Here is a 19,268-nt window from a genome sequence, read left to right on the forward strand (position 1 = left end):
GTGTATGTATAAATGCAGACAGGGAGACTGCAGGTACCTCAGCCCCGCCCACTCAGCAGTCAGTGCCCCTCTTTCTACCTTGCTGAGAGAATCCCGATTTTGTTTGGTGCAAGTAGGTTCGAATCACAGTAATCCTTCTCTACTTAGCCAATAACCAGTCAAGGGATGGGCATGTGACCAGTAAGCATCCTGCTGGCAGGCCTCTGGAAAAAACGTTCCCCGTCATCAACACAGCACTGCCTGAAGGACCATGCCCTGCTTCCTCTTGCGGGAAGAACCGGTTGCCTCTGGCGATTACAAAGAGCAGGCCAAGGGAATTTCAGGCTCCTGTGTTTAATAGGCAGCTGAAAAAATTTTGGAAACCGCCTACCTTTTCACTTTGTTGTGTGAGAGTTAAATGTCCATTATTTACACCTTCTGTCTCTTTGATTATTTGTAGGCAAGAAGATGATATAGACACAAAGTGACCACAGAGGCCTGTCCTGGAGAGAAGAGGAGGGATGGAACGGCAGGGGTTAGGGGTGGTGTTTCCTTAAAAGCAGCACCAAACGCTTTTATAAGACATGGAAATTCATGTATACTTGGGTAACAGAAAATCTTAAAGAAACTGAAAGTTAAAAACTGCAGAGAGAAGGGGGACACTCCTAATCCTCAACCGCAGCAAGAGTCCCCACTATTCCTTGGTCTCCAGAAGTTTCTAGAGATAACTAGTTCACACCTGCATGAATGATTCCTCTCTGAACCCAAGCATACGGCGGATATTCAAATACCTGTGGGTAGTTGGTTGGATGAATAAATGAACAAATGAATGAATATATGGTATTTTATGACAAAATGTTCTGCAAATCCACAAATGCACCAATAGCAAGAATGTGTGACAGAGGAGCTCTAATAACATCTTATCAGTGATTTCTATTTGAAAATGGTAGTGGCACGCCACTCCAGTACTCTTGCCTGGAAAATCCCATGGATGGAGGAGCCCGGTAGGCTGCAGTCCATGGAGTCGCTAAGAGTCGGACACGACTGAGCGACTTCACTTTCACTTTTCACTTTCATGCATTGGAGAAGGAAATGGCAACCCACTCCAGTGTTCTTGCCTGGAGAATCCCAGGGACGGGGGAGTCTGGTGGGCTGCCGTCTATGGGGTCGCACAGAGTCGGACACGATTGAAGTGACTTAGCAGCAGCAGCAGGTATTTTGGGCTTCCCTTGTGGCTCAGCTGGTATAGAATCTGCCTGCAGTGTGGGAGACCTGGGTTCGATCCCTAGGTTGGGAAGATCCCCTGGAGAAGGAAAGGCTACCCACTCCAGTATTCTGGCCTGGAGAATTCCATGGACTATATAAGCCCACAGGGTCTCAAAGAGTCAGACACGACTTAGCGACTTTCACTTCATTTCAACAGGTATTCAGACTACACTCTCCTCACTTAACACCTACTGAAATCAATTAAAAGAATGAAAAGAAAGAAAGAAAGCTTAGTCAATGGCCAGAAAACAGATACCAAACCTATGAAATCTGGAAGAGAGGGAAAATGTCAGAAGCCGCCAAACCTCCTCAGACTTCAGGAATGCAGACGCTCTGACAGTCACAAAGTGTCACAGGTACAAAGGTTCAAAGCGACCCTCCGATGGGTGCGCTGACAGCAAGGACGCGACGGTCCCAGGAGACGTACAGTCGTTCCCAAGGGGCAGATGGGAGAGCGGGCGAGGCTGAAGGGAGATGCTGAGAGAGCCCTCCTTTACCCTCCACAATCCAACTCTGTACTCTCAAAGAAGCTAGAAACAGCACAGACTGACATGAGGAATAGAAGAAGAGATCCAGGGGATCAAGAAAAGTGACAATGCAGGACTTCCCTGGTGGTCCAGTGGCTAAGACTCCACACTCCCAATGCAGGGGGCCCGGGTTCGTCCCTGGTCAGGGAACTGGATCCCACATGCCCCAGCTAAAGATCCCTTGTGCCACAATGAAGACCCAGTGCAGCCCAATAAACAAGCAAAAATATTTTTGCAGAAAAAAAAGTGATGAAGCCACAGAAGAATGTGTGACATAAATCAGCAGAACTCAAAAAGCCGGGACTTGGACTCGGGTTTCTGAATGCCCCGGCGCTGCTCTTGTTGCTGGGCTCTCGTATCGTGCAAACTGACCACACATTCACACAGCCCGCTTCCCCTCCAGCCTTACTTTTTGTGGCACCAACAAGAAAACTGCTGAAAACAAGACTTGCTTTCCATTTGCTAGGCCATTTCTGGGCGGGTGCACACTTCGCACGAAGATGTTTGCCCAAACTACCCTGAAACACAGAGAGAGGCGTGAGGCAGACACTTACACCCAAACTGCCTGGCGTGGGCTGGTCTGTGTCCTTATCTTACTAGTGTTGATTGAAAAGAATAAAGGCATAAATTTACCTGAGATTACAAAATGCTTATAGTAAAACTAAGGAGCAAATAAGCAGTAAGTGTCTACAGTAAAAATAATACTTAAAAAAAAAAAACTAAAACATACTCCCTAGGCAGTGTCTCCTTCACTGCTAGCGCCATCTAGTGATTAAACAGTAGTTTTATATGCACCACCCACCCATTCTCTTCAAAGATACGTATTTTAATCCTTAAAAACAAACAAAAGTCTTTACGTCTAGCTAACAGTCTTGAGTTTGGCCACCTCATGCGAAGAGTTGACTCATTGGAAAAGACTCTGATGCTGGGAGGGATTGGGGGCAGGAGGAGGAGGGGACGACAGAGGATGAGAAGGCTGGATGGCAGCACGGACTCGATGGACGTGAGTCTGAGTCTGAGTGAACTCCGGGAGTTGGTGATGGACAGGGAGGCCTGGCATGCTGCAATTCATGGGGTCGCAAAGAGTCGGACACGACTGAGCGACTGAACTGACTGAACTGAGCAGTCTTGAGAGGCACAAGGACTGTCAGGAGAAACGGGTTGTCCTGATCTGAATCCTACCTCTGCCACTGGGTGGTGGGCTGGATGATTCCGGGCAAGTCATTTATCCTGTTCTCTCACACACGTACCCACACAGGTGTAAAGTAAGTGAAATGGCATGTGTGAGCTGCCTGTGCGTGTGTGTGTGGGTGTTAGCCACTCAGCCATGTCCAACTCTCTGTGACTCCAAGGTCTATAGCCCGACCCAGGGATCGAACCCAGGTCTCCTGTGTTACGGGCTGATTCTTTACTGACTGAGCCACCAGGGAAGCTATCAAATGCTCAGAAAAGCTCAGTGTGTCTTCTTCCCCTTGAGGTACTAATCCTGAGACTGTGGGAAAGTGAAATCCCTGCCCAGCTTCAGGGCCCTTTCGTTCGTTCCTCTGCAGGTTACGATGAGGCCTTTCAACTGCAATCACTCGCTAACACTCCACCTCTGGCTCCGCTCCTGTACTGTACAAGGAAAGGCTTTCCTCTTGGCCGGCATGTGCAGAAAGGGGGACACCTGCGTCCACACCCTGCGGCTGGGAAGGCAAATGGGAACTACTGCTTTGGAGAACAATTTGGCAACACCCAGTGGTGTCCACGTATCAAGTGTGCAACGGAATAATCTAAATGTTCACCAGTAGGTGAGCGGACAAATAAACTAATGTGTATGCAACTCAAAAACCTACAAAGCTGAGAGGAGGAAAGATGGGTTCCTGTATGGTGACCTTTGTACAATTCAGTATATATACATATAGTGACACATGTGTTTCCTGATACTTATTTGCAGCAAAAGAATAAAAACAGACTTCCAGAACACATCCCAAATCCAGGAGGAGATGGCCTTCTAGGGATGAAGCAGATGGGAGACAAAGATGTCAACCCTAACCATAATTTTCTTTTACTAAAAATTGGAAGCAAAAAAAAAAAAAAAAAGATAAGATACTTGCTCATCCTGGAGAATGAGAACATTAACGTGTAACATTATGTTCTATATCTCAACTGCGGGGGTGCCTGGCTATGGAAAATGCCCCCGCTCAGCTTTAACAGACGGCGTCAGACAGTCCCTCCGACAATGGTGGTGCCAACTCCCGCTCCCACAGCCCCTCCGCACCCCCCCCAATCCTTGACGCTGTTCGTTGCCTTGCTCTACTTTTCAAATTTTTAAAACAAATTTCTGTACTGTACACGGGTCCTCGAGCCACCAATAAACACTGGCCTGAAAAATTAAATTGTATGTTCGATTAACAACAAAGGAGCTTATGGAGGTCACTGTTATCCCTCTCCACTGAGGTAAGTGTGGTAGCAAGCTTCACTCTCAATTTTCCTATCACATGTCCAGAAGAGTCGAGTGCTACAGCTCTACCTATAGCCTGGGCCCAAAATACCAGCCAGGAAGTGTGCAGCCTTGAGGGGCGGTGGGGGCTCACACAGGCCTTTCAGAGTGCTGCAGGAGACCTTTTTGGGCTCTTGCCACCTCTCTCCCTATCCAGGGCTCTTTGCTGTGGAGAAACCTAACTCTGCATGTTAAAGTCTGTATACGCTATAAAGTGATGGCTAGTTTCTGAAATACAGAAGGATTCCACAAAATAATTTCCCTAAGACCAGCTAAAATGTAATTCGAAGTAGTGGAGGATAATCAATAGAAACAAAATCAATATGAACATAGTTTGACATTGCAAGTCTTTAAGTAGAGTCACTGCAAGTAACATGTTAATTATGGGTAGGGGTGAAATCTTTGTCTCCCATCTGCTTCATCCCTAGAAGGCCATCTCCTCCTGGATTTGGGATGTGTTCTGGAAGTCTGTTTTTATTCTTTTGCTGCAAATAAGTATCAGTGATGATGAAAAAGAAAAAAAAGAGAAAGGTAAAAGAAATTATGGTGCTGTCTTTTGCCATTAAAGAAACGGTGCTGTCCAGCTTTCAAAACCCTGGGAATAGAAGAGTTTAAACCAGGGCATGTGGGCAAGGGTGGAGAACCAGGCTCCTTCAACCAGAGAGGTATCTCGGCTCCCCTACATGTGACATGAAGTCACTCCGTCATGTCTGACTCTTTGCAACCCCATGGACTGTAGCCCACCAGGCTTCTCTGTCCATAGAATTTTCCAGGCAAGAATACTGGAGTGGGTTGCCATTTCCTTCTCTAGGGCATTTTCCCAACCCAGGGATCAAACCCGGGTCTCCCACACTGCAGGCAGACTCTTTACCATCTGAGCCACCAGGGAAGCACCCTACAGGCCTGAAATAGAACCCATGTCACCAAGACAGCCAGAGCTTGAACTAGACACTCACACGTGCACCCTAAGAATGTCAGCTACTGTGGAGAGACATGTGATGATGCTCCTTGTCAGGCACGAGTCTGAAGAAACACTGCAACGTGCACAAACGGAAAAGTGATAGGAAAATCAGCTCGGGGGCGGGGAGTCAAAGGAAAGAGCAGGATGACTAGCACTGGATGGAAACCTACGTTAAAGACGTGACGATGTTTCTCTCTGTTTCTGAAAAGTTTGTCCTGAAAGATAAAGGAAGGAGTTTTAAATTTGGGGCTTCCTGAGTAGCTCAGCTGGTAAAGAATCCACCTGCAATGCAGAAGACTCTGGTTCAATTCCTGGGTCGGGAAGTTCCCCTGGAGAAGGGATAGGCTACCCACTCCAGTATTCTTGGGCTTCCCTGGTGGCTCAGACAGTAAAGAATCTGTCTGCAGTGCAGGAGACCTGGGTTTGATCCCTGGGCTGGGAAGATCTTCTGGAGGAGGGCATGGCAACCCACTCCAGTATTCTTGCCTGGAGAATCCCCATGAACAGAGGAGCCTGGCGGGCTACAGTCCACAGGGTCACAAAGGAAAGAGCAGGATGACTAGCATCAGATGGAAATCTATGTTAAGACGTGAAGATGTTTCTGTTTCTGAAGGACTGGTCTTGAAAGATAAAGGAAAGAGTTTTAAATTTTAGCCTAATAAGGTAGAAAATGAGACTGGACCAATGATAAAAAATAAGCCCCCAAACAACAAGCCATTAACAGCTGAAGAGAGAAAAGGGACCTATGTTCTAACGCACTCAGCACAATTTCCTGTGAGTTAATGTCAAGGTGTAGAAGAAACGCTGGAACGCGGCAAGCACCTGGTTTCTGTGTGGCGTGGCATACATGGCGTCGCTGAGACGTCCCTCTTCCTTGCAAGCGCTGGCGTCTCCAGACTGCCTGCGGCTGGATGACAGGTGCGAGTCCGTGTCCTCATCCTCCTCATAGCCCAGCATTTCAAAGGATGGCAGAGAAGATCTTCCCGCTTCATTCTGCCAGGGTGGTCTGTATTAGAACATTCAAGATAAAAGAACAAGCCACTTAACACCTCACGCTGGTTTATACACAAGGAGTAAACGCACTGCCTCCAAGTCCCACTGTGACGTACTAGGACCACACGACAAGACAGGCAGAAGCTAAAGGGTGAAACCATCCATGGTTCCATCTCTTTGTACACTGGTAGAATTTCTTTCCAGCTTTTCACCTAGATTTTTATAGTTATAGTCACTGTGTACATATACAATTTGCCTCCTTGTTACTAAGTTTTTAAAGTCAGACTTGAGTAGATACATGAGTTCAGTCAGCTATTCCCCTTACTTAGGTTCCCCCTGCCTCAGTTTTTATCGACACAAACAGCTCTGCAATGAACATCAACGCACGATCTCTTCTGTATTGAGGGTTTATCCCATAAAACAACCATATGGAGAAAGGCTGAGTCAAGCAGTATGAACATTTCACAGTTCCACATGCATCCACATAGAATCACTTCCCAAACCTGTGACTATGTCAGTAATAATTGTCTAAAACTTGCCAAAAGAATGGAAGTGAAGTGAAACTCACTCAATTGTGTCTGACTCTTTGCAATCCTATGGACTGTTGCTGCTGCTGCTGCTAAGTCACTTCAGTCGTGTCCGACTCTGTGTGACCCCATAGACAGCAGCCCACCAGGCTCCCCCGTCCCTGGGATTCTCCAGGCAGTCCATGGAATTCTCCATGCCAGAATACTGGAGTGGGTAACCTCTCCCTTCTCCAGGGGATCTTCCCAACCCAGGGATCAAACCCAGGTCTCCTGCATTGCAGGCAGATTCTTTACCAGCCAAGCCACAAGGGAAGCCCAAAGAATGTAAACCTCACTGCAAAAATGTCCATTTCTTACTGAGACAGAGTGTTTTTCCATATATTTGTATGTGAGTCTTGGTTCTTCTATTATGAATTATCTGCTCATGTCCTTTGTCCCTTCATCTACTCTGATTCTAGTACCTCCATTCCAATTTGAAATGAACTTTTCCACCTACAAAAATTAAAACTCTGACTTTGTATTTACTAGAAATATTTTCCCAATTCTGTTGATTTTATTTTGGCTATATAAAATTTTAACATACAGATGATTTAAAACGAAAATTTTTTTTTTAGCCTTCCAAATTCTTAGCTCAGAAGTAAACAGTAGTCATCTGTTCTGAGAGGTTTGATTAGACTGGATATAGGACTTTGTGATATTTCTATGTATATACAAATTAAGCCTTTCATTCAATAGGAATTTGTTTCAGTGCATGAATTACGCAAGGCTGAAACTTGATTTTTTTCTAATGCTGCTAATGTATAAACTGTTGAATCCCGTCCTTTCCCTTTGATCTGTGGGGCTGCCTCTATTAGAGTTTCAATATGCCCACAAACACCTCAGGGCATTCTTGTGCACCTCTTGGCGCTGATCCAACACTCCTTTAACTACTTCAGTATGTCTTAAAATATGACGGGGCTAACACAGCCCTCCCCAAGTCAATATTCTTCCCTTCCAGAAACCCTTTTACGGTCTTATCTGATTATTCTTTTCAGTGAATTTCAGAATCACTTCCTCATCTTCAGCTCGTATTCAGCCAAAGTATAAATTCTCAGCAGGAGAAAAATAGGCTATATTCAAACATCTCAAAAATAGAATCAAGGTTAAAATGCAAAAACCAGAAGTATAAACACATCCTAGTGTAGCTCAGTCAGTAAAGAATCCACCTGCAATACTGGAATCCACCTGCAATACTGGAATCCACCTGCAATCCAGAAGACCCAGGTTCAATTCCTGGGTCTGGAAGATCCTCTGGAGAGGGAAATGGCAACCCACTCCAGTATTCTTGCCAGGAAAATCCCATGGACAGAGGAGCCTGGCGGGCTACAGTCCATGGGGTTGAAAGAGTCGGACACAACTTAGTTACTAAACCACCAACATCCTAGAAGGAAGTATGTGAGCATTTGTATAACACTGCAATAAGGAAAATCTTTCTAGATTTGACAATAATGTCAGAACTACAAACACGGATACTTCTTACTACATAAAAAATACAGAATTTCTTGGTATGTTTAAAAAAAAACATCAAATATCAAAATTGAATAAACATGGCAGATAAAAGTCAAATCTGGTGATGTATTCCCCACTCCAACCCCATGAGCCCTTAAAGGGTCTTCTCACTGCTCCTCCGGAAGACATCAAACCTTGGAACAGGACGTCAAGGTCCCCTAAGCCTGTCCACTCCTCCAGCACCATCTCAGATGACTCCCCACCTCACTTGACTCCTCCCAGCCACAAACAGCCTCTTCAGATGCTCACGTGTGTCATACTCCCTATTCTGTCTAAAAAGCTCATCCCTGCACCGTGCTTCATTCTGTACTACAAAGCCAAATTTGCCTGTTACTCCAGGAGTACGTCAAGGTTATATATTGTCACCCTGCTTATTTAACTTATATGCACAGTACATCATGAGAAATGCTGGGCTGGAAGAAACACAGGCTGGAATCAAGATTGCTGGGAGAAATAGCAATAACCTCAGATATGCAGATGACACCACCGTTATGGCAGAAAGTGAAGAGGAACTAAAAAGCCTCTTGATGAAAGTGCAAGTGGAGAGTGAAAAAGTTGGCTTAAAGCTCAACATTCAGAAAACAAAGATCATGGCATCTGGTCCCATCGCTTCACGGCAAATAGATGGGGAAACAGTGGAAACAGTATCAGACTTTATTTTGGGGGGCTCCAAAATCACTGCAGATGGTGACTGCAGCCATGAAATTTAAAGATGCTTACTCCTTGGAAGAATAGTTATGACCAACCTAGACAGCATGTTGAAAAGCAGAGACATTACTTTGCCAACAAAGGTCCATCTAGTCAAGGCTATGGTTTTTCCAGTGGTCATGTATGGATGTGAGAGTTGGACTGTGAAGAAAGCTGGCGCTGAAGAATTGACGCTTTTGAACTGTGGTGTTGGAGAAGACTCTTGAGAGACCCTTGGACTGCAAGGAGATCCAACCAGTCCATTCTAAAGGAGATCAGTCCTGGGTGTTCATTGGAGGGACTGATGCTGAAGCTGAAACTCCAATACTTTGGCCACCTGATGCGAAGAGTTGACTCACTGGAAAAGACTCTGATGCTGGGAGGGATTGCAGGCAGGAGGAGAAGGGGACAACAGAGGATGAGATGGCTGGATGGCATCACCGACCTGAACAACGTGAGTTTGAGTAAACTCCGGGAGTTGGTGATGGACAGGGAGGCCTGGCATGCTGTGATTCACGGGGTTGCAAAGAGTCGGACACGACTGAGCGACTGAACTGAACTGAACTGAACTGCACCATGCTGACCAACTCCAAGCCTTCAGGCCATTCCCAGCTGGTTCCTGTACATCCCACAGCTCTTCCCCAATATCTCCTCCCCCGGGAGGAAACCTTCCTGATCCTTAGCCCTATGTCAGCGCTAACCCAGCTCAAGCAATAGAGAAAATGATGTTAAAGAAGAATGGTTACAGTACAGGCATCAACAAAGGTAAATTCAACAGTGTGACTGTTCAGAGAGGACACTCATGAGAAGTTGTGACTGACAACTCTCGCCGTCTAAGGTTATGGCTAAAAGCAGTGAATTCATGGTCTTGGTGCTGCCATGAACGCAACCAGTATCTTCATAAGCTATAATTTAACAAGATCCACTCTGGAGAAAATTTGGATACAATTCAAGACTGATTCAGAGAAGGCAACGGCAACCTACTGCAATATTCTTGCCTGGGAAATCCCACGGCGGAGGAGCCTGGTGGGCTGCAGTCCATGGGGTCGCAGAGAGTCGGACCTGACCGAGCAACTTCACTTTCACTTTTCACTTTCATGCATTGGAGAAGGAAATGGCAACCCACTCCAGCGTTCTTGCCTGGAGAATCCCAGGGACGGGGGAGCCTGGTGGGCTGCCGTCTATGGGGTCACACAGAGTCGGACACGACTGGCGTGACTTAGCAACAGCAGCAAGACTGATTAATGTTCCAGGACACTATTTCTTTGACACTGGTGATGACAACCTGCGTGCTAAGCTCTAGTCCGGAGAAGGCAATGGCACCCCACTCCAGTACTCTTGCCTGGAAAATCCCATGGATGGAGGAGCTTAGTAGGCTACAGTCCATGGGGTCGCTAAGAGTCGGACATGACTGAGCAACTTCACTTTCACTTTTCACTTTCATGCACTGGAGAAGGAAACCGTAACCCACTCCAGTGTTCTTGCCTGGAGAATCCCAGGGACGGAGGAGCCTGGGCGGCTGCCGTCTATGGGGTCGCACAGCGTCGGACACGATTGAAGCAACTTAACAGCAGCAGCAGCAAGCTCTAGTCACAACCACATGTGCACACATACACACCACCCCCCCCCCCCATGCAGAGCTGCTCCCCCTCTGCCCTGAGAGGAAGCTGAGCCCGGACATGGTCCTTACTGATGCCTCAGCTCTGAGGTAGTGGCGTAGGGCTCGATCAAACTGTCCTTTTCCACGTAGGTCATGTCGCTCTCAGAGTGGGATCTCCGGCGAGGCTGAGGAATGGCCACGGTCCGGCCAGTCAGCGTTGTTGCTAGAATGGCTGCCGCCAGAGCAGATCTGTAGACAAAATCACCCCAGTGAGTCAGTGAGACACGAACCCTCAAGCTGAAGGTTGAACAACAGGACACGTGACCTAATCAAGGTTTACTTTCAGCTCTACAGTGTTCAGAGCATATCTACTGACTATATGCCTGCAGTCGGCCGGCTATGTGCCATCACTTCATTCTCACAGCAACTGCAGGAATAGATAATTTGTCATCTCCGTTTTTCACAGACAGTAAGTGACTTGTCTAAGCTTTCCTAGTTAATGGAAGATGACGGTCTGTGATCCAAGCGGTTTATATTCAGGTAGTGTTCCTATCAGAATGAAAGATCGGAATGGAAAAAAAAGAGAAATAAAAAGATAGAAAAGAAATGAAAAGGAATTTGAAAGTCTTGCAAATTATTCAAAACTATAACACAGGAAAGTGTGAAAGTGTTAAGTTGCTCAGTCGTGTCTGACTCTTTGCAATCCCATGGACTATAGCCGGCCAGGCTCCTCCACCCATGCAATTCTCCAGGCAAGAATACTGGAGTGGGCAGCCATTCCTTTCTCCAGGGGATCTTTCCAACCCATGGATCAAACCTGAATCTCCTGCACCGCAGGTAGACTCTTTACCATCTGAGCCACCAGGGAAGCCGTATAATATAGGAAAGACAGAATAACAGGTTTACCCTCCCACGTGAGAAATCAAAATAAACAATTAATTGTCCCAGCTTACTGCCTGGTTACAGTAATGTCCAGGTTACAGCACAGAGAGGGGGAAATGAGGTGGAGCTGGACAGACTTTTCTTGAGTCGTGGGAATGGAGTGGAGAGTCAGGGAACACCAGGGCAGACAGAATCTGCAGGACAGGGGACCAGAGAGGAGAGAGCTGAACTGAGAGCTCTCCAGAAACCCGCAAGAGGCCCCACCGAGAGCTCAGCAAAATGCTCCTCAGTGCGTGAGTGCAAGGACACTGCCCAAGGCGGGGGGAGGCCCATGCAGGAGGATGGGAGGAACAGTGCCAGATGCTTACACACAGCTGAGGACACTGCCTGTTCCCACCAGACAGATGGGGAACACTGTAATTCAGGGGACACTGGGTACAGCACTCTGAAAGTAGTGGAGAATGAACAGCCCGAGCCTGAAAACTGCTCTGACCCTGCCTACCAAGGCATAAAAGCAAGACCCAAAAGATCAGCTCCAAGTAATCTAATTGTATCCCAGAACAAAATTCAACTAGACTTATAGGAATACAGCACTCAGCAAGGTGAAACTCACAACGGTGTCTAGCATGCCATCAGAGATAACCAGACATGCAAACAGACAGAAACACATGACCTAAAATGAAGAGAATAATCAATCCAAACCCATCCAGAACTGAACTCACATTAGAAGCAGCAGAGACGGACATTAAGACAGTTATTATAATTGTGTTTCATATGTTCAAAAAGCTAAGCAGGGACATCGAATAGTATTAAAAAGACCTGAACTTCAGGAGATGGAAATTACACCGGATGGGGTTAACAGTTAGGTTACATATTGCATAAAAACTGGTGAAACTTGAAGGTAAAACAATAGAAAATAACCAAAATCAAACACAGAGGTGAAAGAAAAAGAGAATAGTAAGATCTGAGATTTAAAAAGGTATTGTTTCATGTTTTAAGTCACTACGTTTTAGGAATTCCCTGGCAGTTCAGTGGTTAGGACTCCTCACATTCACTGCTAAGGACCTGGGTTCAATCCCTGTTCAGGGAACTAAGATCCCACAAGCTGCTCAGCATGGCAGGAAAAAAAAAAAAAAAGCCACTATGTTTTGGTGTAATTACTTACATGCCCAATAAATAACTTCCATCAAATGGTGCTAGAACAATTGGCTACCCACATGCAAAAAAGACTTCCCTGGCGGTCCAGTGGATAAGAATCCATCTTCCAATGCAGGGGATGAAGGTTCAGTCCCTGGCTGGGGAACTAAGATTCCACATGCCCCCAGGCATCTAAGCCCTTGAACTGCAACTACTGAACCCGCGTGCTCTGGAGCTCGCTCATCCATGTGCCACAGCTGGAGAAGCCTGCACACTGCAACAAAAAAAGATCCTGTCTGCTGAAACGGAGACCCAGTGCAGCCAAAAATAAATAAGTAAATAAAAACATTTTTAAAAATAAATAAACACAACAGAATTATTTATTTTCTAAAAAGTGAACTTGAATCTATACCTTGCACACCATATACAAAAATTAACTCAAAATGCATCATAGACCTAAATGTAAAGGCTAAAAGTATAAAACCTCTAGAAGAAGCTATAGGAAAAAATGCCTTATGACCTTGGGTAGGCAAATATTTCTTAGATATGGTACTGAAATCTTGATCTATAAAAAAAAGTTGACAAGTTGAACTTCATAAACATTAAGAATTTCTGCTCTCTGCAAAACTGTTAAGAAAATGAAAAGACAAGCCACAGATGAGAAGAAAATATTTGCAAATCATGTATTTGATAAAGAACCTATTTTATATTCAGTAACAGTCAATCCTAAAGGAAATCAATCCTGAATATTCATTGGAAGGACTGATGCTGAAGCTAAAGCACCAATAGTTTGGCCACCTGATGAGAAGAGCTAACTCATTGGAAAAGACCCTAATGCTGGGAAAGATTGAAGGCAGGAGGAGAAGGGGACGAAAGAGGATGAGATGCTTGGATGGCATCACTGACTTGATGGACATGAGTTTGAGCAAGCTCTGGGAGTTGGTAACGGACAGGGAAGCCTGGCGTGCTGCAGTCCATGGAGTCACAAAGAGTTGGACACGACTGAGCAACTGAATGGAACTGAATAGGAAAACAATTCAATTTTTTCAAGCGGGCAAAAGATGTTGACAGATACTTTATCAAGAAAGTTATACAAGGGCAAATGAACACATCAAAAGATGCTCAACACCATTAGTTAGTAGAGAAATGCAAAATAGAAACATAAGGATACCACCACACACCTATTAGAGCATCCAAAAGTTAAAAGATTGGCCAAGATAATTCCTTCAACCTGGACCTGGCACAACGGCTCCCACAAAGAGAGATGGCAAGAAGACGTTATCTGCCATCAACGAGGTGGTGACCAGAGGGTAACCCACCAGCACTCACAAGCACATCTAGGGAACAAGCTTCAAAAAAGGTGGCCTGGGAACCCTTGACGAGATCCAGGAAGTTGCCAGGAGCTATACAGACGTGCATATCGACTCCAGGCTCAATAGAACTGTCTGGGCCAAAGGGATACGGAATGTCCTAGACTTTATCAGTGCGGTTGTCCAGAAGGTGTAATGAAGATAAAGATTCACCAAACAAGCTCCGGACACTGTTACCTACGCATCTGTCACCACCTTCAAAAACCTACGAACAGGGGACCTTCCTAGTGGTCCAGCAGCTAAGAATCCACCTTGCAACGCAGGGGACACAGGTTCTGTCCTCGGTCAGGTCGTGAGGAACCCACACGCCACATGGCAATTAAGCCCACATGCCAACTGCCACAACTACAGAGTCCGTGCACCACAACAAAGATCCCATACGATGCAATGAAGACCCTGTGCAGCCAAATAAATAAATGTTTTTTAAAAAGGTTATAAAAAATCTCTATACAGTCAACATGAATGAGAACTAATACCTAATCGTCAAATAAAGTTGTAAAACCACACACACACACCTGACCAAACCAAGTGTTGGTAAGGATATGCAGAAATGGAAACTCACACTGTGCTGGTAGGACCATACATAGAATAATAAGTTGGGAAATAGTTTGGCAGTTTCTTAACAGGTTAAATATGTCCTGACTAGGCTAAAGCTTTTGGCTGTGTGAATCACAACAAACTGTGGAAAATTCTTCAAGAGATGAGAATACCAGACCTTACCTGTCTCCTGAGAAACCTGTGTGCAGGTTGAGAAGGAACTGGACAAGGAACAACTGACTGGTTCCAAATTGGGAAAGTAGTACGTCAAGGCTGTATATTGCCATCCTGCTTATTTAACTTATATGCAGAGTACATCGTGTGAAATGCCAGGCTGCGTGAATCACAAGTTGGAATCAAGATTGCTGGGAGAAATACCAACAACCTCAGATATGCAGATGATACCACTCTAATGACAGAAAGTGAAGAGGAACTAAAGAGCCTCCTGATGAGTGTGAAAGATGAAAGTGAAAAAGCTGGCTTGAAAGTCAACATTCAAAAAACGAAGATCATGGCATCCAGTCCCATCATTTGATGACAAATAGAAGGGGGAAAAGTGGAAGTAGTGGCAGATTTTATTTTCTTGGGCTCTAAAATCACTGCAGATGGTGACTGCAGCCACAAAATTAAAAGACACTGTCTCCTTGGAAGGAAAGCTATGACAAACCTAGTCAGCCTATTAAAAAGCAGAGACATCACTTTGCTGACAAAGGTCCGTATAATCAAAGCTATGGCCTTTCCAGTAGTCATGTACGGATGTGAGAGTTGGATCATAAAGAAGGCCGAGTGGCAAAGAAGGGATATTTTTGAATTGTGCTGTTGGAGAAGATTCGATAGGCCTTTGGACTGCAAAGAGATCAAATCAGTCAATCCTAAAAGCAATCAACCCTGAATATTCACTGGAAGGACTGATGCTGAAGCTAAAGCTCCAATATTTTGGCCACCTGATATGAAAAGCCGACTCATTGGAAAAGACCCTGTTGGGAAAGAAGGAAGGCAAAGCAGAAGGGGACGGCAGAGGATGAGATGGTTAGACAGCATTACTGACTCAGTGGACATGAATTTGAGAAAATTCCGAGAGATAGTGGAGGGCTGAGGAGCCTGGTGTGCTGCAGTCAACGGGGTTGTAAAGAGTTAGACACAACTTAGCAACTGAACAACAACTGTATGATTCATCATTCCACTCCTAGATATTTTCACAAGAGAAATGAAGCACAGGGCCAAAGATTTATGCACAAATATTCATGGCAGCTTTATTTCTAGTAGCCAGAAATGGAGAATCCGTCCACCACTTGCTGAATAGACAGGTGAATGGACAGACAATTGCATATTCACATAATTGAATGCCATTCAGCAATTAAAAGGATGAATTACTGATTTTCACAACAATATGGATGAATCTCAAAATAATTATTCCGAGTGTAAGAAATCAGCATAATTGTTTTGTGTAATTCCGATTCTATAAAATACTGGAAAATGTAGACTAATCTATGGAGACAGAAAGCAGATGGATGGCTGCCTGGGAGGGTGGGGCTGACGTGGGAAGTGAGAGAGAGGGAAGACAGGTATGGTGATTATCTTGATAGTGATAGTGATGGTCTCACGGGTACAAACACACATCAAAACTTATCAAAGTATTCATTTTAAATATCTAAGATTATACGCCCATTATATCATAAAACTGCTTTAAAAAAAGATAAAAGACTGTCTAAAGCAGAAATAAGAACAATATGCTTTGGGATTTACAACATACAGAATTAAAATGTGAAACAACAGTAGCAAAGGATGGGAAGGAGGAAATAGAAAATTCTTACACTGTTACACTAGGTGCAAACTGGAATAATGCCAGTGGAATAACATTAATTTGAATGTTAATTTTCAGAAAAAAAGTCATCTAGAAATAGCCCAAATTTACCAAAACCATGTTGATTATTGGAGAAGGCAATGGCACCCCACTCCAGTACTCTTGCCTGGAAAATCCCATGGATGGAGGAGCCTGCTAGGCTGCAGTCCATGGGGTCGCTATGATTCAGACACGGCTGAGCGACTTCACTTTCACTTTTCACTTTCATGCATTGAGGAAGGAAATGGCAACCCACTCCAGTATTCTTGCCTGGAGAATCCCAGGGACAGGGGAGCCGGGTGGGCTGCCATCTATGGGGTCGCGTAGAGTCAGACACAACTGAAGTGACTTAGCAGTAGCATGTTGATTATTTGGGACTTATAAAAAATTACAATCCAGGAATATATTTTTGGAAAACATAGGAGACAATAGAGATTTTCTAATGAGTCTACAGCACACTGGCCACAATGCAGCTGCTACATAAACATTTCAGGTCTTTTTTTTGCTTTTATTCTGCTGTGCCAGGTCTTAGTTACAAAATGTAGGATCCAGTTCTCTGACTAGGGATTGAACCTGGGCCCCCTGCATTGGGAGCACAGAGTCTTAGACACTGGACCACCAGGGAAGTCTCCAAAAACATTTAGGTTCCAAAGACACAACTTAAGGGTTGTTCACACAAAAACTGAAGAGCCAGACAAACCCACAAACCATCGCAGCAATGCCACCACCTACCAACCACAAGGCTCTAGGTCAATAACTAACACCTGAATCAAAACAGAGCCACCAACAGGACCTCTCTCCCAGACTTGTTGAGAGGATGATATGAAACAAGGCTTCTTATGCGCTAACTGGAGTCCTTGGCACAAAATAAACACTAGTAAATGGCTATTCTTGTTATTAAGATTGCACTGAAGGAAAAAACAAACACTGAAAATATTTTGCTTCCCAGGTAGTGCTGGTGGTAAAGACCCCGCCTGCCAATACAAGAGACATAAGAGATGAGGGTTGATCCCTGCGTCGGGAAGATCTCTGGGAAAAGGGCATGGCAACCCACTCCAGGATTCTTGCCTGGAAAATCCCTGGACAGAGGAGCCTGGCGAGCTAGAGTCCATGGGGTTGCAAAAGAGTCGGACACGACTGATGCGATTTAGCACAAAAATACTTTGAAGTGTTTATTATCAGGGAGTGAGGGGGAGTGCAGTCGCTCAGTCGTGTCCAGCTCTTTGCGACCCCATAGACTGTAGCCTATCAGGTTCCAGCATCCATGAGATTTTCTAGGCAAGAATACTCAAGTGGATTGCCATTTCCTTCTCCAGGAGATCTTCCCAATCCAGGGATTAAACCTGGGTCTCCCACATGGTAGGCATTGTAGGCAGATGCTTAAAAAGGTACTACCCTTGAATAAACTTATCTGTCATTGTTAAGAGTTAAAGCCACGCATCCACGTATTTTATGAATAAAGAATGATGTAAAATTCTTCTATGTCCAAAATCTTAAGAGGACACAGGCAGGAGCCTTAAGTACAAAAGAAAGTCCATTCTCTGGTGTGACAGGAGCACCAGAGGAGGGGGAATCCTAGGTTTTGGCAAGTGAACTTGCTTCTCCTTCCTTCCTGCAAAGCAGTTCTTCTGAAAGGCAGACTTGAATTTAAAAAGAAAATTATATACATAGTTTAAATACTCTTTAACATATTCTCCACCTAAATGTTTGGGCTTTAGTGTTTTCTATCTTGAAAATTTGCTTTGGAGGAGGAAATGGCAACCCACTCCAGTATTTTTGCCTGGAGAATCCTACGGACAAAGAAGCCTGGCGGGAAATGTGAGAACTCCACAGACCTGATGGTCCACAGACCATGAGCCCATGGAGAAACCATAAGAAGCGCTTCATTATGGAACCAGGATAGCGTTTCAAAGGACATGATCTTAATCACTCTACTTTTGATTTTCTTACCCATTTAACAGCTCCGAGACCCAGCACTTGATGGCTGAGCTTAGGGGCGACCTCGGTGCCTGCTCACCTGACTCACCTTGGTCTCTCTGGAGAGGGGTTGGGGCTGCGCGGAGGGGGTGTGCGGGGCACAGCGGGCTTCGGTGCGATGCTGGCTGCAGGGAGAAGGCCATGGATGATGTGTTTCTGTACAAATGAAACCCGGCAGAGGTCAGCGGGATCATCTCTAGGTCCTGCGACCAGCCCTCCCTGGGTCTGGGAGGGGACACCTGCCCTGGTCACCTAGGGATCTAGTCCCATCAGAAGGCCCAATCCTCCCCCCGCCATCTTCCATCCCTATCTAGCCAGGCAAGCATGCCCCCCTAGGGAGCTGCCCAGTGTGGGGCCCTCTTCCTTCCTCAGAACAGCTTCCCTGACGATGACCCAGAGTCACCCTCCAGCACCCGACTTGGCTCCCAGCACTGCCCCTGCTGACCCTACTCACTTGCTGCCCGCCCCCTCCCCTCCCTCCCGCAGAACAGAAGCTTCCTGAGACAACCTGCTTGTCTTTATCAACCCTGGAACTCTGGTACTTAGCACACTGCCTAACACCTGGTAAGGGCTTAATAAGGATTTTAGGTCGTTTATCTTGAAGATGCCTAATACCTGGTTCCTACACACAATGAAAGTCAGACAACCCGGCTTTAGGCAGGGCTGTCTGTGAGTGTAGCCCAGTCTTCATTTTCTGTGCACCAGCCATTCTTGTGAACCTACTAAAGGCAAAATGCCATGACAGCATTGAAGAAACCTGGTCCTCATCCTTAAGGAGGGAGAGTCCAGAAGAAAAACACCCAGCTATTTATAATACGACACAGAATTATGGAAAGCACCACGGAAGAGGTAAAGACAATGTGCTGAGGTGACCCAGGGAGAGAAGGGCTCCCTCAGGTCTGGGGCCAGCAAGGGGACCACTGACGTCCTGTTGGGGAAAATCTCAGAGCAT

The 19,268-nt window shown here is 45.5% G+C and overlaps 1 protein-coding gene across 1 annotated transcript in view; it reads right to left on the bottom strand.

The window, feature by feature from the left end:
• CEP89 (centrosomal protein 89) overlaps positions 1–19,268 on the bottom strand; it is a 77,658-nt gene that overhangs the window by 55,874 nt on the left and 2,516 nt on the right. The window contains exons 2-4 of the mRNA XM_052656733.1: positions 18,366–18,472; positions 10,661–10,819; positions 6,038–6,221 (exon numbers count right to left, since the gene is read on the bottom strand). Coding sequence (XP_052512693.1) covers positions 6,038–6,221; positions 10,661–10,819; positions 18,366–18,472 — 450 coding nt within the window. The remainder of the gene's footprint in view (positions 1–6,037; positions 6,222–10,660; positions 10,820–18,365; positions 18,473–19,268) is intronic.

The sequence above is a fragment of the Budorcas taxicolor genome, chromosome 18, assembly GCF_023091745.1.
Source record: "Budorcas taxicolor isolate Tak-1 chromosome 18, Takin1.1, whole genome shotgun sequence".
NCBI lineage: Eukaryota > Metazoa > Chordata > Mammalia > Artiodactyla > Bovidae > Budorcas > Budorcas taxicolor.